This window comes from Cephus cinctus, unplaced genomic scaffold (assembly GCF_000341935.2).
Source record: "Cephus cinctus unplaced genomic scaffold, Ccin1 Ccin1_scaffold0173, whole genome shotgun sequence".
Taxonomy (NCBI): domain Eukaryota; kingdom Metazoa; phylum Arthropoda; class Insecta; order Hymenoptera; family Cephidae; genus Cephus; species Cephus cinctus.
This window is the reverse complement of record NW_014332897.1, coordinates 342946-366868: the sequence shown is the minus strand read 5'-3', so window position 1 is coordinate 366868 and position 23923 is coordinate 342946. Positions and strand designations below refer to the sequence as shown.

The 23923-nt window shown below is 51.2% G+C and overlaps 2 protein-coding genes across 5 annotated transcripts in view; both read left to right on the top strand.

The window, feature by feature from the left end:
* Positions 1–214: 214 nt before the first annotated feature.
* On the top strand, positions 215–5849 carry LOC107264576 (dnaJ homolog subfamily C member 9). 4 transcript variants are annotated; one of them, XM_015732980.2, is made up of 4 exons: positions 215–429; positions 543–857; positions 938–1104; positions 5408–5849. In XM_015732980.2, the coding sequence occupies exons 1-4, from the start codon at positions 336–338 to the stop codon at positions 5648–5650; spliced, it is 819 nt and encodes a 272-aa protein (XP_015588466.1). In that variant the 5' UTR covers positions 215–335; the 3' UTR covers positions 5651–5849. The 4 variants fall into 4 exon arrangements, 1 of the variants encoding a protein (XP_015588466.1); XR_001536985.2 differs by lacking the exons at positions 215–429; positions 543–857; positions 938–1104 and adding exons at positions 1376–1635; positions 1705–3349; XR_001536984.2 differs by lacking the exons at positions 215–429; positions 543–857; positions 938–1104 and adding exons at positions 1381–3349; positions 3427–3963 and having other exon boundaries at positions 5408–5539.
* Positions 5850–13094: 7245 nt separating this feature from the next.
* The window catches only part of LOC107264577 (tiggy-winkle hedgehog protein), a 25247-nt gene continuing 14418 nt past the window's right edge, over positions 13095–23923 (top strand). Inside the window, exon 1 of the mRNA XM_015732981.2 lies at positions 13095–15431. Within this exon, the coding sequence (XP_015588467.1) occupies positions 15090–15431 (342 nt within the window). The 5' untranslated portion in view covers positions 13095–15089. The remainder of the gene's footprint in view (positions 15432–23923) is intronic.

Below are 23923 nucleotides of genomic sequence, written 5' to 3'. Positions count from 1 at the left end.
ATTTTACACCCACCCCAAAATGTTCGAATTGTGCGAGAGTTCTCACAATCGATGTCAGTGGTTAATAGCATTCTTGCAATTATTTCAATTTAATATTTATCGATAGTCAATTAATCCTACTAAGTCGCTTATGGCTCTACCGCCTTTCGCATTGAATCAAGACTTTTTGCATTTGTTTCCTCTTTTCCGACTAGCTGTTGACACCACGGTCGATCAAACAGTTGCCGCGCAGCCATGGACGGTCCTGCTGCTGTTACCCGCGTATTGTTGCATCGTGTATTCCGTTAGCTTTGCTGCCTTTTTTAAATTTTCGTATCATCCAATAGAATAATAAAATGACTAGTCTCTTAGATTTATGTGAGGAGCACTTTGGTGCTCGAGATTTCTACGAGGTGCTGAAGATACCAAAGACAGCCAATGAGAAACATGGTACGTTCAATTCTTATTAATGTTATTGACATAACCTATTTCATCAATAAACTCTTCTCTAATTTAATTCTTTGGACTCTGTTAATTAACTGAGATTTATCTTAATATTCCAGTAAAAAAAGCTTATCATAAGCTGTCCCTGTTGGTACATCCAGATCGTGTAGAGGAAAATATCAAGACAGTAGCTACTGAAAAATTCAAAGTTCTTGGCAGAATTTATTCTATCCTTAGTGATAATGATAAACGCAAAATCTATGATGAATCTGGTCAATTCGATGAAGAGAGTGAAGAGCTGGTCATGCGCAACTGGGCTGACTATTGGCGGTCTCTCTTTAAAGAAATTACAGTTCAAGATATAAATAACTACGAAAAGAACTACAAAGGATCTGAGACTGAAGTTAAGGATCTTAAGAGAGCTTACATGGATAGTAAGGAAACTTTATTTTGCTTCAATGTTTTTTTGGTAACTAATTGTATTTGCAAAGATTATGTGATTTTATTATTTTAGGTAAAGGAGATATGGACTATATCTTGGAAACCGTTCCCTTTACAAACTGCGAAGAAGAACCAAGGCTGCATGCTATCATTCAAAAGTTGATAGCTGCAGGTGAAGTACCAGAATTCAAAGGATTCACAAAGGAAAATGAGAAGAAGAAACAGCGCAGGAAACGAAAGGTTAGATATTTTGACTACCATATAAATAGTAAAGGCAGTTCATACTCTGTCCCACAGATTTGACAAACATTACAATATTTGGTACATATTTAAAGATTTTTAACTTTACATATTTAATTCGACCAATAGGATAATCAGTACGTATCTCTGATTCGTTATAATCTTCCACGAGAACAGGTCTCTCGCTTGGCTATTTTGATGCTTCTCTATTTTTACGTATAGTCAGTAACGTTTGATGATCGTAGTCGGCGGCGTAGTCGTGCTCGGCGGGCGGAGAGGGGACACTAGTAAATAAATAACCGCGTAACGCAAGAGCACTCTTCAGTCCACGGAAACAATTGGAGCGGTTTCGTCGGCTTGTATTATGGTTCATCCGAAAGGTCCTTACTCGATATTCGCGAAATAGTCCTCTGTTTAGTTTCGGTTTGTCTCTCTGAAAGTGGGAGCGCTATCCGACTTGTTAGTTTCCCCCTGCCATTTTGTCTGTCGCGCGTATGAGACTACAGGATGCGATTTTGAGAAGCCTTCAGTGTGAGTTCCCGTTCTTGACAAAAGGATTTTCGAATTGCCCAAAAATGGTTGCAATTTCTCTGGTTGCAGTTCTAATATTTTTGGCCGGGGGCGTGTCCAATGTTGCGGGAGTATGCGTGCCAGTAAATGATAAGGGGATGGTGACATATTCTTGCACAGGAGGGTCCCCCACCGATATGAACGTAATTCCTCAGACTGCTGAACAAATTTGGATAAGTGAGATGTCGATTCCGCGAATTACTGGAAACATGTTCAACCGGTTCGGCGACACTCTCTGTGTTCTCAGACTGTCGTATTGCGGAATAAAGGAAATCGATCCTGATGCCTTCCGGGCTCTGAAGAACCTTCAGCAACTTAGTCTGAACGATAACGAACTTACAACCGTGAAGGCATCGTGGTTCAAAGGGCTGACTTACTTGACGTATCTCGATGTCAACTACAACAGTATTAAAACCATCGAAGATGGCGTTTATAAAAATTTGCCGAGTCTCGTAGACTTTCGGATTTCCGGAAATCAATTGACCTGCCTGAATTTCGAGGCCATGTCTAATCTTCAACAACTAAAAAGGATGTTCCTCAGTGAAAACAAAGACTTCCAGTGCTCGAGTGCGATTTCTAAATTTTTTGCCAAACTGGACGTTATTTTGGACAAAGATCCTGAAGGGAAGAACGTTCCTCAGGATCCCGTGTCAGCCGTGACGCCGACAGTTACGGAAAATCCAACTCCCAACTGGACGCCCACAACCTACAATAATTCGCCGTCAATACCAATGAATGAACTTCCAAAGATCACAGAACCTGCAGCAAGGACCGAGGCGACAAGTCCACCTTCCACGTGGCTCCTATCGTCGGTACCACCGATACCAATACATGCAACCTACAAAATAACATCGCGTACTCCAGAGTCAACCAGTCTTCCGACGATTTCGACGATTTCGACGATTTCGACGTCAGAGAGATCACGAGAGTCTAGTGAGCCACTCGTATATTCGAAATCAACGGAAACTGAGAAACCAACGAGCGTGGATTATTTGACGTCACGCCAGGGCGAGGCTGACAAGAGAAACGTAACTTCGGAGTGGGTTTCCACGAGTTCAATGGAAACAACGACAGATAAACCGCTGCCACCCTGCCCGGCAAATTCAGCAGCCGAAACGGCGAAGCCGCTTAGCTCTTTGAGCTGCGCTCTCATCCTGCTGATTGGCAACGTGCTTTTGGCCAAACACATTTAATATAAACGGGAATATTGACGAGGTAGAGACGAACCTCATGAACTAACGCCTCTTAGCGTGCAAACTTGAAGAATGTGACGATAAGACTCTCTCTCCCCCCTCCCTCTCCTTTTTTCTCTCTTCCTTCCTTCCATCGGTGTTTTTCTCGGAATTGAATATCTCGTGTCTGAAAGGACATCAATAAGGTCGTGCTCATATTTCTGGAAAACGATCGAGGCTCTGTGACACATCGCAACTCACTAATTAACTTTTTACTAACATAAATATTTTAACGACGTCTCATAGAAGTAATTAATCACATAGTGTATCGCGCTGGATGCGATTGCATCATTTCTTGCATTACGTGAGAAGATGAGCGAGCTGTGGAAACTGTATCACGGAAGGGCTTGTTAAGGTCGACCGGAAGAAAAAAGAATTTAAAAAATAAGCAGGAAGTGGATCGCAGCGAAGAAGAAGGCGGTCAAGCCCATGCGAATTTCTAGGTAATTTACTTTATTCTTCATTGGATTATTTATTATTCTTTTTCGTTTTACTGCAAAACTTCTTCATTCAATCGCAGAATCTTGCGATGCTGACATTGCGAGCCAGCCTCCTGTACATGATCCTGTAACATCACGAAGATCTAATTGATGCTAACCAGTAGCGAAGGACGCAGCGTAGTATCTGGACGCTGATGAAACAATTAAAAAAGTCATGGTGTTATGTCATAATTATGTAAGCGATGGTGGCCTTTCGATACTGTCCCGGTGACACCCGGTGACGGTGGTCACAGCTAAATATAAAAGGCGCTGTCGAAACCGTCGAAGCCGTCGAAGCCGTCGAAGCCGTCGAAACGCGAAGAAACGTCGAAGAAACGTCGAAGAAAATCCGATGGCAAGTTTACGGAGTCAAGTTCGAAGAACGCTTGTGAATCCATAGACTGGCGCAAGTGCATCAGCCGACACGAAGCAGCAGCTGCAGTTGCCGATGCGTCGTGCAACATCACTCAGTTACGCAAGGCGCTCGGGGAGCAAGCCGCAGAGGAAGCCACTTTCTTTGTCTCGAGTTCTGCCCTACGCGCTTTCGCAGACGTCATCTCCAGCTCAAGAGAGCCAAGGTCATCTGTCGATCAATGCCACATGCTAATGAGTCTGCCTATTCAGCAAGAATTACAGAAAGCTTCTCACTTACATCTTTCCTATCACGTTGCTTCTAAAGGCTCAATCTCGACAAGGCATTTCATTGTCTGATTGAGAGGCCTGTGAGGATTATTGACTCCCCCTGACGAGACTCCTTTCCAGTTCCGCGTAACGCGGCGTCTTGACGTCTTGACGATCCGAATGGATGCTGCGAGCGCCTCGGTGCTGACAGATGTTTATATCTGTATAATGTATATCGCAGACTTGGATAAACACCGATTAAAGGCACGCTCAGAAATCCGTCGCATACCACACTTTCTTTGGACGCAAAGATCTTCCACGTATCATCCATCTCTCATCTCGGAAAGATCATAGGAGAGCCATCGAATTGATATCATCAATTTTATTTAACAACTGTTGGGGCGCCTGATCGTTCGCACGTGTCGCAACCGTGTATATATGCACGCAAAAAGCACGTAAGCAAGCACGCGGAATTCCATTGATTCTTATGTAATGGCTAACATTAGGCCCGTCTTTTAGGAGACCTGCCAGAATTATAAATACCGAAATCCGCGCAACTTTCGCAGAATATTGGATTTTTGGAGCAGGCCGAGCACACAAAATGGAACAACCCTTCTTGTTCTAGGAGGGCTCTCACGTAGCATTAGAACGAGAGAGACTTTCCTTCTTGCTTGGTATTGCGTACTTCCTACCGGATTCTTCAAGTATTTCTCTCTCGCCTAAGAAAGACGATTGACGCGATTACGACGATTGAAGAAGTTTCTCGTCTAACCTCAGGAGCGGACGGTCTATCTCGTGGTAGATTTTTTAACGCGTAAGCGCGCACAATATTCGACACCCTGGAAAATGAATAAATACTGGAAACTGGAAATACGAAAACTGTTGGCGCATCCCCGTGTCAACTCGTCTTACTCATGGAATTTTATTTCCGAATTTCATTCCTTTTAAAATTCATCCGCGTCCCAAATTATTCTGGCAACATAAAATACCTTAGCTTCGATAATCTTTCGTTATTTTTAACTTTGGCCGGGTTCAAAGTTTATTTCTCTTGGTCGACGGGCTTGCGTGCGAGATTACCTACGTGATGTTTAATAATCTTGAGAATAGGCGCATGGCATGCCTCGAAAATAGAAGTCCAGTGCCGCTTCCGCTTCTCTTCTGAAGTGGACATAATCACCTTTATAAATAAGAACGCGTGCCACTGGTCTCACTGAGAGTACGGATGCTCTCTGACTAACCCGGGTAACCCTTGGTTACTTTGAGTGTCCCAGCGTTCTTCTGCACTCTCTGCAGCCTCTAAATATTTGCTGCAGCTGCCTCTTCAGCTTGACCTACAAAGTTCTGGCTCGAAGTTTCTTATAAACTATATTTCTATTTATATATATATTTGTTTAATTACAGTGGGCCAAGGAGGCTGCAGAGGCCGAGAGGCTGGAGAAGATGTTGAAGCTAGAAAAGGATGAGAACTCGGTTGAGAACGATCTAGCCCTAGTGATACAGAACCGTAACAGAGCACGCGCTGGTCAGGCTGAGAACTTCTTCGATTCGTTAATCGAGAAGTATGCGAAGAAGACTGAGAAGTCCGCAAAGGGCAAAGCTGGACCGACCACCAAAAATACAAAGAGGACGAAAAGGAAGGCCTAAATCAGAACCTAACTTATCGATCACGACTCTACCTTTATAGAATACCTTCAATTGAACATTGTCCGGTGTTCTTTCAATTCACTTCTTCAATTGACATCGGAATCTTTCCTTTCCTTTTTTAATCACGTACTCCATAATCCGCTTGTATTTTACCGTAACTACTTTTTATTCAATAAATCGTTGTCTTTGATTTTTTTAATCCCGTTTCAGAACAGTATTCTCAGTGTGAGATAAAATACGCTATCTTAAGACTATCTTTTCCCTTTAACTTGCGCGCAAGAGATGAGGTAAACGGCAGATAATTAATAAGACGAGGAGAAGATCGGATTGCACGTATGCAGGCGTTCAATGGAAGTGCACCATCGGTAACACCAGGCTTTCAAATGTATACCGACACTCCAGCGTACCTGTTTTATCGATTGAAATTTCTCTTGCGAACTGACATACCATTTTACAGTAATCAGTAGAAGCTATTCCGTTAATGCGGTCGATAAAGTATCGACTAAGGTTCTCATTCAACTCACGTTTCCATGGAGTCAGTAAAACAACTTGAAGTTACTGTGTAGCAGTGTCCTTACTATCGTAGAACAGCGTAGAGTGATACAGCGCGGACGATTAAAACACAAGAATTTCTATAGGGAAGGAAGGAGTTTCTTTCTTCGACATGAAGGTAGAACCCATAAACTGTTCCATTTATAATAATATAACACAATAATATTGTGACATTCCTGAGTACTGCAGAGTTGTGTTCTCGTACTCTGATGCACCTAGCAACAAGTACTGACTGGTAAAAGCACAAGATCCTCGTTCGCGCGTTCGTTTGTTTCGTCGTTAAATTCTCGAATCCGTGTGTATGGATGCTGTCGATGCTGTCGATGCTGTCGATGCTGTTGACTGTTGACTGTTGCCGTTGGTGCTCGCGGATATAGTAACGGTGATGCTAGTGGGTTCTGGGCATTATAAGTGGCCCGGACGCCTCGTATGGCCAGTCTCGTGTTACGTCTGGGTTGGCCCGAGCGACAACACGCCACACATCGGGTGACACGCCCGAACTTCTTACGATTCCAGGATGGGCCCAGAAATGCCTGGAACAACCCTACTGGAAGAATCGTTGCCCGAGTGATGAAGGGAAAATTGCCAAAAGACTCTTATTAGACACGATCAGAAACGGTCACAGTGATAGCGAACGTGTGATAACGAGTGAGCGTGAGGCGAGGGTAATAGGTTACAATATGATAATAGATAACAATGCAATTTGGGAAATTTTTGGAGAAAGGAGTTGACGAAACAGCAGAGTTCCTCGGAGATATTTATACTGGAAGCATCAGAAGCGTTTTTGCGTGAATTCGGTATCGAATTTCAAGCTGGACACCCAGTGTGTATGCGATCGACTCACACTGGTTGGCGATCACGTATACACGACCATCTTATTACGGATGTGTGGTGCAAACATAGGTAGCAAAGTGTAAACCACCATTATTATTAGCTAGACGTGTAATGGGAGGCCGGATTCGAGTTAGCATAAGAAAAGTAAGACTATATGCACCGGAACTCTAACAATACTTTCCTTCGGCAGTTAAAGAACAATTAGACGGAGAGCCTCGGTGATTCCTAGATTGAAAATATATTATAAAGCGCGATTACTCAGGCGAGAGTGGGAGAGGGAAAAGGAGGTAATTCCTGAGAATGCTGACGAGAATCAACAGAACAATCGAGTTGAAATCAATGCCGGCGCGAGACTAGAAATATTTCCAACTCCTGGACGAAAGGCACGTGGATGCAGCTCGATGATCAACCACTGAGAAGTAGCTTCTTAATGAAAGTACGAGGAGAAGGCTGACTATCGTAAGTCGGAAGACCAAAGATGGAAAAAGCCGTAAGGAGGCCGCGCTAAGGATGTTAGGCCGCGGTTAAGCCAGCAACAATACTTACAGTACTATTTTAGTCGTACGTTAGGCTCACTTGCTTCCCTCTTCCCTGCGCAAGGCAGAGATGCAATGTATGTTCCTAGTGCACCCCGTTAAGTCTCAGGAGAGCCCTAGAGGGTGATCGAGGAATGAGGTGAGCGAGCGAGAGAGGGAGGGCGAGAGGGCGAGAGGGCGAGAGGGCCAGCGGGGAGAGCGACATTCCAGAAGGCGGCGGCGGTTCTCGTGGGAAACTGAAGAGAAAGAGAGAGAGAGAGGGAGAGGAGATCGTCTCGGGGTAAGAGGGAGAGAGAGAGGTTGCAAGCCCTAAGGCATCGTGCGCAGCTCGCGCGACATAAGCCGCGCGTATCGCAACATGTACTCGCGAAATTTCGGGATTTTCCTTTCGTAGAATTTGAGCGGCCTTTTTCTGGGAATTCAATGAGCTTCTGTGACAGTGATGGGGGATAGTCCCGGTGCAGGATCATTTCTTATCCTCCTTCTCAGCCTCCATCTCGCATCTCTTAGGTACAGAAGATGAATTATTACGCGAGAGAAACTACGCGACTAGCTGATAAGTAACGCGGGAAACATGAACTCGGGTCGATCGGCTGACGTCACTCCAATCTGTCAATCTGTCAATCTGTCAATCTGTCAATCGGAGAATCAGAGAATCTTCGACCTGGTTTGACTTAACGCGAAACGGATCGAAGCGGTGTGGATTCCCTTTAAGGAATTCTTCTAACAAGATGGGCGATTTATAAGTGGGAACTGTGAACACGGCTTGACGGCGAATATGGGCAGGTGCTCCTTCTCTTTTAAAGCCGAACGAGCGAAGGAGCCTCGCGCCTCTTTGGACGCGTCCGAGCATTATGAGCGTTACGAGGGATCAAACTTGGCGCGTCTTACGTTGGCAGTGTGCAGGGAGCCGTAAGATTGAGTTTGACGCGAAACTTAAGGCGAATCCAGCGGTCGACCTGCGGCCATCGCCGGATGAGCCGAGGAAAGGAATGGCGGAGCCCGATGATTGGCCGAGTTGCACGGCGGCCAGGGTGTGCGCGTTCCCTGCGCGTTAAACTGGCAGTTGGACGTTAACGCTTAACGACCAAGAGCTCGATGAGCGAAGGGGCCTCCTCGTCCGTGAGCAACAGGCCCATTTCGACGCCTCGCTCGCCCGCTCGCCCGCTCGCCCGCTCGCCCGCTCGCCTCTACCGAACGTCCCGTGGATCTCGATTGGCTTTTATCTTGATCCATCGAGGAGTCAGGAGACGCGGAGGAACCTCGTGCAGAAGCAAGACCAGAGGCGAAGCATTGGACAAGAAGGATAAGGAAAGGACGAGAAGGTTCCACGGGGCATCGCGAACGAAGATAGTACCGGTCCTGCGGGACACCCTGTATAGGTAGGCAGAGGCTGGGTGGCAAGGGGGCAGGGGGGGGCAGGGGGCATACCGCCGCGAGATGAGAAGGAGGGAAGGTGGAGAGTTAATTGAATCCGAGCAGCGTATAAGTGGAATAGCCTATTCCTCCAGACGACTCTTCTTATTCTTCTTTCTTCTGCGTACCCCCTGCCCTCTCCCGCCACCCCCTGAACTCAGCGGCCACGACTACGACGACGATCGGGAGAGCCGAGAAGAAGAGGGCCGCGGCGGAGTTTGGTTCGAGGGTAGAGAGTCGAGGGCAGGGAAGCATTCCTTTGTCTCTGCGCACGGAGCTAGATCATATAGCTATAGGCGTGCTCCCCGTGCACCCCTGGCGCACCGGCGTATTCGGTATTTGCGTACCTCGAAATAGCCAGAGTCCTCTTGCACACCGCAAAACCAGTTCGGGTGAGTAAACAAAAAACGAGGAGCCAAGGGGGAGTCTCCGTCCGCGCACCGCACCCGCACCGCACCCGCACCCGCGTCCACGCCCTCAACTTTGTTCGCCAAATCGCTGCTTTATTGCTAATTCGAAGACGTTCGCGCCAGAATGAAACTTTATAGTCCACCCGCGGCTCTTTTCATTCAGTCGGTCCCTGCTCCTTTCGAGTCCTTACGCGCAGAGGTCCCTCCTGGGATATCCTGGAAAACGGGCCCCACGCAGTACCGAGCTACCGATTGATCGGCACGCGACACTCTTCTCTCTCGAGAGAGAGAGAGAGCGGCGGTGCGGAGTATCGATCGGTTGGAGCTGCCTGCCGCCTGAGGCACAAGTGGAGCCGTGCGAAACCTCGCAGCTCGAGAGCATTCAAGTCCCCGTCTTAGCTGGGCTCGCTCGTGCTCGTCCTTTAGTCCTGTCGTCGACGCAATCGCGCAGCGCCAACGTAAACATTAAACAAATAGGTACGAGCGACTGAGCGACTGAGCGACTCGACTAGCACAGCAAACAATGCGGCTGAACCCCCCGACGCTACGTCAACTTCGCTGGATCGGCGATTCTGTGGACTCGGTACAGTCCACACACTCCATACTCCTGCACTGCGCACAATTGACGGAGACCGCGCTGCACTCGATAGAGCCCCGTTCTCTGGACTTGGCTCGAGGAGTGTAGCTCATTTACTTCGAACAAGTATATAATGGCTCCTCGTACGACACGTAATAAAGTGTCGGCTCGAGAGTTCCTCTCCTGCAGGGTTAATGGGTCCAGGTTATATTCCATCGGAAGAGCCTCTGGCCTCCTGGCACGGATCTTCCGAGGGCACTTTCGTCTTGAGCGATCTTCACAAAAACAGCCTGAACAAGGGCTGCGACATAGTTTTGGCTAGAAAAAGAAAGCAACTTGGTGAACGGCAGAAGTCAAAGCAGCTTGACCAGGTAGTGGATCATTTCTTTAATATCAAAAGAGTATTTGGTTCTATAGATTACAGAATGGTAGAGCGCGCGATCGGAGAAAGGAGAGAAAGTAGAGAGAGAGAGAGAGAGAGAGAGAGAGAGAGAGAGAGAGAGAGAGCAAGGAAGAAAGAAATTGCGTGTCTCATTAAAAGAGGTAAGAGGTTTCGGTGTGAGAGAAGCTTAAATGCGAAGGGGTCTCTCTGAACAGGGTGGGAGAAGAACACGGCGCGTAAGTGTCGCCCCGTAGAAATCAAGTTAGGTGTCAGGGGGCCCGTCCTCCCCCTAATTGACAAATTGGAATCTTATTAGAAGCCCGTGATGCCGTGAACCAATGCCGGGCCGGCCGAGCAGGTTGGACCAGGCCGAGTCGAGTGAAGAGGAGCGAAGGTGCGAGAGGGACGAAGAGAGGCAGAGTGGCGATGTAGCAGAGGTCGGCTGGGTAGGCTGGGTAGGCTGGGTAGGCTGCAAGCGGGACCAGGATCAGCCCAGAGGGAGCATAATACGAGGAGGCCCGACACTAACAGGTTGTAGAGTGGCCCAGGAGGCTACCTTCGCTCGGCGGCCCGTCCGCTCGGTGAATGCCACCCAGGAAGCGTTCGCGCGTGCGCGCGCGCTGTGTGGCCTCGACAGTGTCGACCACCGGGGCGAGCCGAAGGCTCCCGACGAGTCGCGAGCGGGCCCGAAGCGGACGTGTGCGGGCCACCCGGTAGAGCGCGCGCGTGCCGCGTCCTGTGTGGTCCTCTGGTGGGCCTTCTCTCTACGTGCATGCCCCGTGCATTCGCGGTGTGCCCTCCCCCCACCAGAGGGCCTCCCCTCCTTCTTTATACCGGCCTCTCTTGGTTTCTCTCTTGTTCTCCAGGGTGCCTCTCGAAACCACCAGAGTCTCTTATCGTCCTGTACGCGTTCACCAGCACCGGCACCTCGTGCCCGTCGCCACTCGTTTCTCGCTTCCCTGTTTCCATTTCGCGACCACGTGCTAACTTACGAGCTACGAGCTACGAGCTGCTCACCCACCTCATCCGTTCCTGAGCAGCCTCGTATACGGTCCTTGCATTACCATCTTCAAATCAATCACGCATTCTCCTACTATTTCAGCGTCCCCATTAAGAAGCGACCATCGCTGCCGAATTCAGCCGCACATTCTGCGTGTCAAGCGTGTCAAGCGTGTCAAGCGTGCCACGCTTCTATTCACTTCCTCTGAAATTTTTAGCTCGTTATTCCTCGACGACGCCTCCAGAGGCTCCTCCAGCCACCCGTGCGGAAGGATCCCCGTGTGATTTCGCGCGAGGCTGCTAAACCGCCGCAAATCTTAACTCTCGCATGTCAAACTTAAATGGCCTCTGGCCGGCCTTAGTCAAGATGAGCGCTGAGACGGATGGATGAGGAGGAGGATCAGCGAGATGAGAAGGACGTGGAGGACGGGAGGCTGGTGATGCTGGTGCCGAAGGGGGAGGGGGAGGTGAGGCAAGTTCAAAGAGCCGCCAGCGGTAAAGAGCTCCTCGGGGTCTCCGTCGGCGCGACCCACACTCTCTGCAGGAGCACACAGTTGCACACGCACACGCACACGCACACGCACACGCACACGCGCGCGCGCGGCACCTTTCCCAGCGGCAGTCTCGTTTCAACCGGCAAATTTATTTTATATTTCTACCTTTTCTGGACCTTTCACAATATTTGGCTGTACTTTGGCATCCTATGCCGCGGCGGCCTCAGTCACTAGATACGGCTTTGAGCCTTCGGTGATGGATGGTTCGCTCCGTACCCCACGAACTCATCCTCCCCATCAGCATCTCACCTCACAGGGTCGGAGACTTCCTTTCGGAGGCCTCGGTCCTTCTCCGTCGCCCCCTTTTCGCCGATTCTCCCGTTTTCTCCACGAGCGCAGAGGCTCTCGTTGCCTCGATCGGCCGCGTCGTATTTATAACAAAAGACAATTGACCCTTACGCCACTCGGCCAGCTCGGGAAGAACGAAGATCCACGTGTCAAGATCCATCGGCCGAAATTGCGTCGAGGATGCGCCCTGGGAGTATAGGTGCCCTCTCGGATGCGCCGTCCCTGGTCCCTGGGTGCCTACACGGCCCATTCCTGCGAGTTCTCGTGCAGGTATATAAATTCTGGTGCTATTATTGGGGTTTGTGCCTTCTCACAGGGCCCAGTGGACCCCACGGCGGCCCCTTTGAGCCACTCTTTCCGCCTCTTTCCGCCTCTCCGTGCTAGCTTCGAGCCCCCCGGCCCCTTTCCCGCCACCTCATCTTGTTTGTTTTCCCTCGCATCTTCCGTTTGCTAAACGCACCTTAAATTACGCGGCCAATGATAAATATTTGTCCCGTCCATTACGCGGCCCATAGAACCCTTCTTTCACGGAACACCTTCCTTTCGTTCCATTCCATTCGGTTCCCCGAGATCGAGTTACGCCGAAGGGATCACTTGGCTGGTGCTAAACGCGCCTAACTACTCACTAACGGAATCCCATGTCGCATCTCTCGAAACTGGAACACAGTCCACATTCTGCCGCCACCCACTCGCTCTTTCTCTCCGACTGCGGCCCAACCAGGCACGACTCTTCCGTGAAGCTGCTTCCGGAGATCAGTATTCAGCCAGGGCGAGTCATCTGCGGAACTTGAGAAATTCCCATCGCGAGTCTCTTAGATTCGTAGTGGCGCTGTCGACCTATGCGTGATGAGAAAGATAAGTTTGTTATCTATAAAGTCCAACTATCTGTCAGACTGCTCGACTGCTCGAGCGCTGCGCCGCTCGGCTGCCCGGCTGCCCGGCTGCCCGGCCGGCCGATCGGGCAGTCGGCCACTCGGCCGGGCCGGCTTCTTCGGCTCGCATTGGCTTGGCTATCAGTCGTTGTGGAACGACTGATCCTATCGTTCGACCGAAAAACACTGTGCCGTGTGTCGTGTCGCGTAGTGCCATGCTATTCCGCCGCGCCGGAATGTCGCAGGCAGTGTCACTTTGATCTGGGCAGGCGTGTGCGCGGCTATGGGACCGACAGCTAATCGTAATTAGTATTGACGACAACCTTTCGGTACTTTCGGTAAGCTTGGTAAGCTCGATGAAACGAATCGGCCCGACTACGAAAACCGTCGGCGAAGATTCCTAGGCATTCCTAGGCATTCCTAGGCATTCTCAGAGCCAGAGGAGCAGCAAAGGTTGGAGGCCACCGGAAGGTCTCGAACGGCATCATCAGGGCTTAGGCTGGCACCACGAGGATGGGCTCCAGTAATGTGAGTTTCGTGGGGCGTGGGGGGTGATTAAGAGTGGCCGGTCAACTCATTGGGAAGTTGCTCGACTCGAATCAGGGGTGGATCTCGGGGGGTCGAAAGTCATTGAGCAGCCCTGAAGTGGCAGAGTGCCGGACGAGGAAGAGAGGAACCGACTGCAAGAGAAAGAAGCAGAAAGGCTGGGCAGCGAGTCTGGCGCTGGAGGTGGATGCTGAGGTAGTGGGGGCAGAGAAAGGGCGAGAGGGAGGAGGAGCGTGAAGGAGTGAGGTCGAGAGAGATTGGAGCGAGTCGAGCCGAGAGGAACCGAGACAGATCGAAAGGAGTCGCGCGAGAGGAATCGGGAGGAAAGCAGAGAGACGAAGGTGGCGGCGACCAAGCGGGACAAGGAGAAAGGTAGACGGCAGTGGCACTGGAGTTCAGGAAGCGCACCTGTCCTCGTTTACCTGGTTCGCCCCGCCCCGACCAATAGACGGCCTACCGTCCCGATGACGTCACACCTGGGCATCGAGGGCGGATGGTAGGGGCAAATCCAGCAGGAGTCCCTGAGATCAACCCGGGGGTGGCTGGTGGGGGTCACAGGGCTGAGAGAGACCTGCCTCGTGAATTACGCCGAACTACGGCGGAGCGAGCTGAAGCGAGGGGCGAGGTCTCGTACATCCTCCCCTGCGTCTCCTCGTTTCTTTGCTCATTCGCTCTCCTTTGCTTTCTCTCTCTCTCTCTCTCTCTCTCTCTCTCTCTCTCTCTCTCTCTCTCACTCTCTTCCTCCGGACGGCTGCGGTCCGTCCTGGCCAGCCGAGAAGCGCCAAAGCGATCGAGCATTTCCCACCTCCGGCTCGTCCGGAAAACGTCCATAGTGTCTGACCTTCCTTTAAACCGCCTCCAGTAAAGATTTTGACGTTTCGCGAGAGTCACCATCAGCATCACGTAGCCCAGCTCAGGATTTCCGTTTCGTTCCCACACGTCGCCTTCCCGGTAGTTCGCTGCCTCCAAAGTGGGGCCCAAGATAAGAAGCGGAAGGCACCGGGAAAAAGAGGAGCCAGCGAGGCACTATCGAAAACTCGAGGAGAACCGTGATAACGAGGCGAGTGGGAAGTCAAGAAGAGCCGGCGGCTCGTGCTCGTCCAGTGTCTGGATAGTCGGAAGTCGCGAATCGACTCAATATAAACAAATAGTTGCTCGAGATCGGTGATTCGTTCGGTGAGCGGGTGGGTGGTGATGGTGCGCGCGTCTCGGGCCTACGAGATGTAGGGATCGCGGGATTCGGAGCAAGTGGAACCAACGGGGTCCAGTGCTTTGCGTTCGAGTTGCAGGTAGAGGTTCAAGTGACAGGTGTGGTGTGTCGCTGTGTCGCGGTGGTTATCGAAGTAAGTGCAGGGTGTGATGCCCTGGTTATGGTTAGCCAGTGAGGTAAGAGGAAAGAGGAGGACCGGCCTGCGATCGTGCCGCGAGAGAAAGGAGCCATCGACTCACTGACCTCCCTTCGAGGGTGTGATTATGGTGTACATCGTGGTAGCGCCGGCAAACCACAGGAAGCGGGCCTTTCTGCAAATTCTGGTGCTTCTGTCTTTCTGGCTGCCCACGCTGGAGACGGGACTGGTTCTCGGCTGCGGGCCCGGAAGGGGTGGCGGCAGGAGACCCATGTTCCGGAAGCTGACGCCCCTCGTCTTCAAGCAGCATGTGCCCAATGTCAGCGAGAACACCCTTCCAGCCAGTGGACTTAGCGAGGGTCGTGTCTCCAGACACGACTCCAGATTCCGCGACCTCGTGCCCAACTACAACGCGGACATCGTCTTCAAGGATGAGGAGGGCACCGGCGCTGATCGTCTAATGACACAGGTGAATAATCAGCTCAGTCTAATCGAGCGATGCCTTTCCGTTCCTCTGTGCTCCTACCACGGAGACCCCGTGCGCGCAGTCAGGCCCCCTTGTATCTTGCCAAGAACGCGAATAGTCGCGCCGCCTTTGCAATCGACGTCGCCGACGCCCTCGTCACGAGCGGTCGCGGCACTGGGTTATTTATTCACTGATAGCGCGCGCGTTTCTCCCGTCCAGGAAGGGAGTCTCCGTGTCATTTATTCCCACGAGCGATAGCCCAGTGGTACGCGTGCGTTGGGCCGACCTTCTTCCATCCGGCGGCATCGCTAAGGTTTCTACTGGAAAGAAAAAAAAAAGAAAAAAAAAAAAAGAAAAAAAACATAGCTCGTTACGACACGAATAGAGCAGTGCGCTGAAACGACGCGTACGTGCTAGGTGCGCGCAGGCACGGCAGTGGGCTCCGGCACCGTCTGGCGGGCCACCACGCGTTCATTTTTCGGCCGCCTCGTGTGTTTACCCACTTTCGCAAAGCGTCTTTATCGCTCGGAGAGTCGAACGTTGACCGGCGCCGTTCAATCGAGTACCTATCGCTCAATGGTTTCGCTCGTACAAATATTAACAAGGAACCTCTTGATTTTCGTGGGATTCCCCTTCCTCTGTGCCCTCTGTGCCCTCTGTGCTCCTCCTTCCCTCCCGCTTCCTCCCCGTCCCGCCGCCCTGACCGAAGATGAAGAGAACTTTGTATTAACCGGTGCTCGTCGACGGGATTTCTTGTTTCCTTCTCCCAACATGCATCGGTCGATCGCCGATTGATAACTGATAGGGAGGTCGGAGGAGATAGTAGAACTAGATGGGGCAACTTCAGAGTCATTGTTAGCCGTCGAAAGGAAGGCAAAGACGACAAAGGCGAGAACGACGGCAAGTAACGGAAGGAGGCGCAGCAGTTTGGCTGCGGGAGCAGCGAGCGGCAAGAAAGTGCGGGACTCGCGGCAACTAAATCGGCCGACGTCGAGGAGTCAGGGGGGGCCCCCTGGAATAAATAGGGGGAAAAAGCGTACTGCGCTCTAAGTGATTGTGGGTAGGTTTATGGCGGCTATAACCAGTGTTTGGTTTGGCGCGTTAAAGCTCCTCCAATTACGGTAAATAAACTTAATGGTTTCGTCCTCTCTTCTTTCGTTGACGCCTTTTCTTCCTTCTTTCCTCTCGATTCCTCAGTCTCCGCCGCTCCCAGCTTCCTCATCTCCGCCTCCGCCACCCCTGCTACCACCATCATCACCATCGTCTTCGTCATCACCGACATCGCCGACATCAACCCGACCTCCGCCTCCTACTTAACCTGCCGCGTCTAACCTTCTTTCTCGACTTTCCTCGACGTCAATGAGAGAGAAACCCACGTTAACCGTAGTGCGCGTGTAGCCACGTTTCGCTCGGGAATTCCGGAGGAGCGAATTCAGGAAAGTCAGACTGCTACCTGAGGGATGTCACTGCGCGCGAAAAGCGAAAAATTGGAGTGCATCCAGGAAGCATTCCGGCGAATGATCTCAGAGATGCGCGTGCTGGACCGACGATGCATCCGATCGTTCGATTCGCAGCGGACAGGTGCGAGCCGACTTTATGGGTTGGCCTGCTGATTACGATTGGCAGGATGCGATAAGAGCAGCGCGAGTTCGGTCGCAGCATCCGAGTCGGCTATCGCTTCTAGACCGAAGGAGAATGAGAAGAGGAAAAAGGGGAATAACGATAATGCGATGACGACATAAAGCTGAGCGAGTCGCGAAGTGTCTGGTGACCAGGAACAACGACTGGTAACCGGATAGGCGCCACGTACTGGCACCACGTGACACTGCTGACACAAGCGACCTCCAAACACGACGTGCGGCCGTTAATGACACTCCTGAGATATCGACGTGTCAAATCATTCGCAACTACCGATGCTGCTATGGACTCGCATGTATGTATATCACGCGCACTGTGCCGCTGCGCACGTGCTTCGAGAGAAAGGAGAAAATTAGGCTTTCCTCGAATTCTCTCGTCGATCGAATCGTCTTCTTTTCGTTGCTCTTTCGGCAATGGCGATTGAGGCCAATCTATAAATTTACCTGGAGGCCGCTTTTCTATTCTGAGAGAAGCTCTCGGCGAGCGTCGCACCGTGGTGTGCTTAGTTATGGGCCTGTTTGTGGTGAGTTACTAATGAGCGCGGGATTAGTGTAGCCTCACGCAGAGCGCTTCTAGACTCTAAAGGGTTTGAGCTCATGTTCGTTACAAATCTATGGACACTCTTATCCCCTCGTAAACTTTCGAACATTTATTTCGGAAACTAACGCCGGGATTCCCGCTCTGATCCATCGCTCTTCGATTCCGCTCTGAGCCTTCGCTCTTCGTTGCCTCGATCGCATCTCTCTCTCTCTCTCTCTCTCTCTCTCTCTCTCTCTGCCCTTCGCCTCTTGTTCTATTTTCAGTTCCTCCTCGTTCGATCGCATTCTTCCTTCCGACGATACCAGAAGATCTGCCAGTGATCAAAGAGTTTCTCGATAATCGATCGCTTGCGACAGACGTTTGTTTGGGCATCTTTTTCCAAGGGATCCTCGCAAATGATTTTCAAGTTCAGGATCGTCTTTCCGATCCTGCTGCGATCACCAGTCTGCGAAAGAAGCCCCGACGCTCTTGCAAAGAAACATTGTCCCGGTATAGAGTGTAACTACAAATCGCGCTTCCTTTGTCCAAGGTGGTCGCTCCGGAGGCCAAGGAGGCCAAGGAGGCCACGGCGGCCGCAGCCGCTCGTTGCGTCCCTCACGGGTTCCTCACTTGGGCTCTCGGAGGAAAAATCTTCTTTTAAACTGTGGTTCAAGTATGTTTCGTGCAGTCGTCAAGTCGACTCCTCTTGCGGTTCAATTGGCTGCGCAGCCGGTAAAAGAAGGCAGCATCGCGCGAGACTCCTTCGCCATTTGTCGTCCTGACCTTTGACCCGTCCACTCGTCAATCCGATTTATTGCAAAATACATAACGCGCGACTGTTCGTTATCGCCGTCCCACGCAACACCTCACGACGTCTGCAAAGACTCCAGGTCCGGTGTGGAGGAGGCCTTACGTGAGGTGGAAACCGCAGAGCGGCCGTACAAAGCGAAAGCTGCCAGCACGGGTTCGATCATGTGTGGGATAATACGGTGAACGAGAGAGACGTAATCTGGTTGGTCCACGGTGCAACGGGGAAAGGATGAAGGAAGGGCCGAGGGCCTCGAGCGGCCGCCATAATGCATCGTGGGAAGTGCGCGCATCGGGTCAAGCGGGTCAAAGGAACGTCATGGCGTTCCTCCTGGCTCATGGCGGAGGGCGCAGACGCCTCAGCATTTCCTCGCACTTCCTTCTGCCCATGGGGATTGGAGTCTCGCCTCCACTTCGTTCCCTTCGTTCGCCTCTCGAATTCGACGGAAGCGCCAGTTTTGCGAAACGCAGGCATCGCGAATGCTGCGATCAAAGAAAGTTTCGCAAATGTGGCGGAGTCTTTGCTGTAAAGTGATCTTGGCGACCACTTCCTTCCTTCGAAGCAACGAGGATCCGATGACCAGTCTGAGGTCGACGCTGACCGACGTGGGAAAGGATCCTTCTTGCTTCTCCTTCTCCTTCTCCTTCTGTTTCTCTTGAGACTTCTGAACGACGCACACAGACACCCTGCATGCCTCTATCATCTTTCAGTGACGCATTTCATATCGCTGCGATCCTCAAGATCGAATTCGAGAATCTCTGCGTCGAAAGAGAGAAAAAGGATTTGCCCGGCGCCACATAGGCCAGATAGGAAACTTACGGATTTCTCACGCACGTCTTTGCGAAGATTTCCTTTAGACGTCCCTTGGGCACGTGTGCCGGCAGGAACGCGTGCGGAGGACATGCATCCTTTCAATCGGTATTTAATAAGCCGGCTTTACGATCCAATTACATTACCATTTGTATTTGTATTCATAAGTTGCGCAACCAAAAGAATTCTCTCGAGCGGAGTTTTATTCGGTTTGTAATGTTGGCGGCTGTAGGGCCCACACGAAATGCATAAGTCGCTGATAGCCGCTCCTTATTGTCAGCGCCGTTGCCCTCGGCCTCTTGGTAATTTGGTAATTTGGTAATTTGGTAATTTGGTAATTTGGTATCCTCGCCGTCGAGCCTACTTCTCTGCCAATCGCTGAGGTCTCAAAGTTTCTCCGTCGAACAAACTTTCTTTATTATTCGAGGGCGAAGAGAGCAGAGGCGGGGGAGTGGGACAGGTAGATGCTAACTTTGTTGTCTTAGGAGCGAAGAGCGACAGAGTGTCGATCGCTGCCCCTCGCTGCCCCTCGCTGCGCCCGACCGAATCGGCGCTGCCGCTTGTTAGTGATTTAAATACGAGCAGCGAACCCGTACTCTGTAGTTAATAAATAAATGACTGTATAATGCATGGATTCCATTGTGCATTGTACCTACAGCGAGAGTCGGCTCGTGGAGACGCTGGGTCGTTTGGCCGCACGACAATATAATGTCGTATCTGTTACGATGCATTATAGTCAGAAGCAGCGCGTCCGATATGCGTGTACGATGTTGGTACGCCGCGTCCCATTATTCTTATTACACGGACGTTCCGCATAAGTGATACCCGGCGATACCCGGCGATACCCGGCCATACCCGGCCGAATACCTCCTCGTGCGTGTCAACCGTCCGCGCCTGCGCATGCGCCTCCATCCACCTACATCCAATGCATTCCCTGCTCGTCCTTCTTCTAGGGTTTCCTTAAAACGCTTTGCTCCTTTCACCTGGTGTCGGTGTGGCGATCCTGTGAATCCTGTGAATCCTGTGAATCCTGTGAATCCTGTGAATCCTGGGCACCCTGCGAAGCCAGCATGGGCAGGATGAAAGCCACGGATATCGCTGATACGTGCACGGCGTAGGTGGGCAGTAGGAACAACCAGCGAACACCGGGTTTATTCAAATACATTCAATTAATTTCCATAGCACAAACAATGGGTGCTTCGGTGTAACGTTTCTTTGGAGAAGAGTACGAGGAAGGGAGACAGAGAAGGATCGAGAGGAGCGGTGCTCACTCTTTCGTTCTCGAGCTCGTCTTCGGGCCGAATCTTTAACGTAGGCAGAAGGGACTCCAAAATCTCATAGAATTTCTCGCAATTCTCTCGATACTGCAGGCCTAATGGACTTTTAGTGAACTCAGTAGCAGAATTCATGTCGATTTAGATCGGAGCTATTCATCGTGATCTCATGATCGTTTACGGTCGACGGTGCGATTAATGCGTAATTCCTGTGATAAGTAATTAAATCCCTTTTTGAAGCCGTCAGCTGATAATTGGCCGGGGGTTCGTGGAATTGCCGGTCCGCGAGCACAAGTGTACACACAGAGAGAGAGAGAGAGAGAGAGAGAGAGAGAGAGAGAGAGAGAGAGAGAGAGAGAGAGAGCCGGGGATCGGTACGGAGCTGTGAATGGCTGGTTGGGCTTGGATGGGGAGCGGAGGGCAGAGGCGGCGGGGGCGCCTAATTAATGGGGCGGCAACCGAACACTTCCCTCACGTCCCTCGCTCCTTGGTCTATCACCGTTTTCCTCCATCTTTGATCTTCACCCATTTCTTCTTCTTCTACTTCTGCTTCTACTTTGACTCGTCCCGGTTAGGCCCCTTTGATTCAACTAGAGTAGATCGCCACGGAGTTGGCTTCGAAAACGATTAGAAAACAAGTCTTTAGCATACGACTCCCCAATTTTCCTAAACAAGCCTCGACGAACTCGACGAACTCGACGAACTCGACGAACGGAAGATCTGGTCTCGCTGCACCCGATGCGCCACAGTCCTGCGGCCATGGCAAGACTTCCTGACAGCTGACAGCATTGATCCTGCGATCCTTCGATCCTGCGAGCATCGAACCTCGCAACCAACTCACGTGGTAGCACATTATCCCCGCGATAAGGTGGATCCAACCGGCAGGATCGAAGTGTCGCCTAGAATGGGACTGTCGGCCACCGATCCTCGCAATCCTGACTCTTCTCGTGTGCTTCTGCCTGGATCTGCCTGGATCTGCCTGGATCTGCCTGGATCTGCCTGGACTCCGCTCGGCGTCCCGGCGCTCTCGCTTCGCATCGGACGTTCTAAAAAGCGGACGTATTTTTCGGGGTAGGAAGACGAGGACTTTCGGCTATGGATCTCGAAGGAATTCTTTGATGGGCCAGAATGAAAGAAAAACCACCCTCGAGAACTCGGTTTCCTTTATTTATCGTCCTAATTTGAAACGTCACCGACTCGCTGCCCACGAATGCCAGCCGTCCTTAAAGATCCTCAGCAGCCATGCTGAGCCATGGCATGGCATTCATTCCCATCTCCGGAACTTCTGTAATTAATTTAACTTCTTGTCTCGAGGATGGCGGCTGCTAATGGTTTTCTTGTACCTTTGATGTCCCTCGTCGCCTCTTTCCGCCGCGCACTAATTTGATAAGCCTGATTCTTATTGACCCTCCTGTCCTTTCCCGAGGATTCGATCCTCCGTAAGAACCGGAATTCTCTCTGGCTGAGGTGCGCGCGCGCGCAAGAACCGTCTTCAGGCCGATTGCCAGGATCTCCACGGAACGACGCAGCTTCCCGAAGTTTCAGCTTCGCGAGCGAGAAAATGCTTGCCCACCGGTGTAATAATAAACCGAGTGGAACCGCGTGGCCCGTTCAGCCCCCCGAGGCGTTAACGAGGCGGCCAAACAAAAGGAACGAGACGAGGAGGAAGAAACAAGGAAGAAGAGGAGAAGAAACACGGAGAGCGGAGAAGGGATGGAAGAATAAGAAACCAAGGCGCTTTTCAAGACAAGGTGTGAATTCTCTCTCCAAAACGTCTTCCACCGCGACCAGCCCCCCCCCCCTCACCCACCAGTCCCACCTCCAGCACCTCATCCCAGTCCACTCACGGAACAAACGAAAGCACTTCTTTCCATCTCATTAAGTGGCCGTCTCTTTGCCTTTCGGTTCTCCGCCTTTGACGTGCAATTGGAATAATGTTATAAGAATCGGAGATCAAGTAAGCAAGAAGGGAAGTCAAGTGGCGTTTCGGAGGCAGCCCTGCCACCCTTGTTTACTTAATTCAACTTCTCTGGGTTCGGAATTGTTTCGTCTTGCGGCTCAATGTTTGGCTTTCGCCTCGATCGTTCGAAAGGCTGCGTCGCGCAGCCGGCCGGAAGTGCCCGAGATGGCGAAGCTTCTCAAAGCGCTACGTGTTCGTTTATTTAGAATCGGGCAGAGAGAGAGAGAGAGAGAGAGAGAGAGAGAGAGAGAGAGAGAGAGAGGCCGAGTAGAGTCGAGGTGCTCCTCGTAAATGTCGGAAGGCATAAAAGAGCGTGTCGCGTCTCATTGTGAAGAGGTCCTGAATGGATGCTGTTTGCAGACAGGTTGAGGTGTCCATTGTGGTTCGCTGGGGGGCGCCGATTTCACTCGACATCGGACGGCTTCGGTAGAGTTCAGTCGAGTTCCTACGGAAGCCCTCCCGCGGCTTCCGTTTCGGGATCTTCTGCTTTGTCCAGCACTGTTGACCATTTTTACCAAAAACGAGACAGTAAATCATTCCGGCGTGCGATTGGCCACGGCAAAAACAATGGCGACACTGCCGAGCGCATAATCGCGCTGAAAGTCTTACTCGTTTGCGAGAGACAGGCAAGAGCGGAGGGGCCGCTCAGGCTCAGCGGTCGTGGCCGTCCGTGGCCGTCCGTGACCGATCGCTTTGCTTCGTGTCTCCTTCTTTCTTTTCCGCTCCCTTCTTACATTCGTGTACCTCCTGGCGCCCTCCTTCTGCAAGCGAGGGAGCTGACTCTTCCGGGACCAGGGTGAGACCAATCGTCCCACACAAATATTTAGGCACCTCCGTCCCGAGAATCCTTCCCACTGGGAGCGTGAAAATCGCGAATCGAATTGGCCCGTCCGGTCGACCGATCTCTTCTCAAAAATGGCCATTTGCCTTTTCTGGGATTTTACAAAAATATTGGTCATACCTCGTTCCCTACAATTCCAACGAGAGAATACTGGGAATCGGCGGATCTCGGAGATTCGACTACGCAAGTTTATTCGAAAATTTCCAAAGCATCTTCCTGCTGCATCTTGGAGCGCTGGAGCCCAATTGAATACAACAATGGAAGATGCTGTTATATTCATCATGGTCGCCTTATGATCATCATAAGATTTTACAAGGGCTATAACACTCGGCGCTTTATTGTTCGCCGGGATTGCCTGGCAAAAAGCTGAAGTCCCAAGTGGCTCCCGTGACGTCAGTCGAGACGGTGTAAATTCAGGCTGCTTAGGAAACCGGCTCCAAGGCTCCAAGGGGCGGCATCCCGCGAGCACGTGCGAATAGAAGGAGAGAAGTGGATAAGATAAAAACGGTCCATCAAGCAAGGGCAAATACAGGAAATCGAGCTGCCAAGTTCACCCGGGTGGAAGGTTAAGTCCCTCTCTTTCTCTCTCTCTCTCTCTCTCTCTCTCTCTCTCTCTCTCTCTCTCTCTCTCTCTCTCTCTCTCTC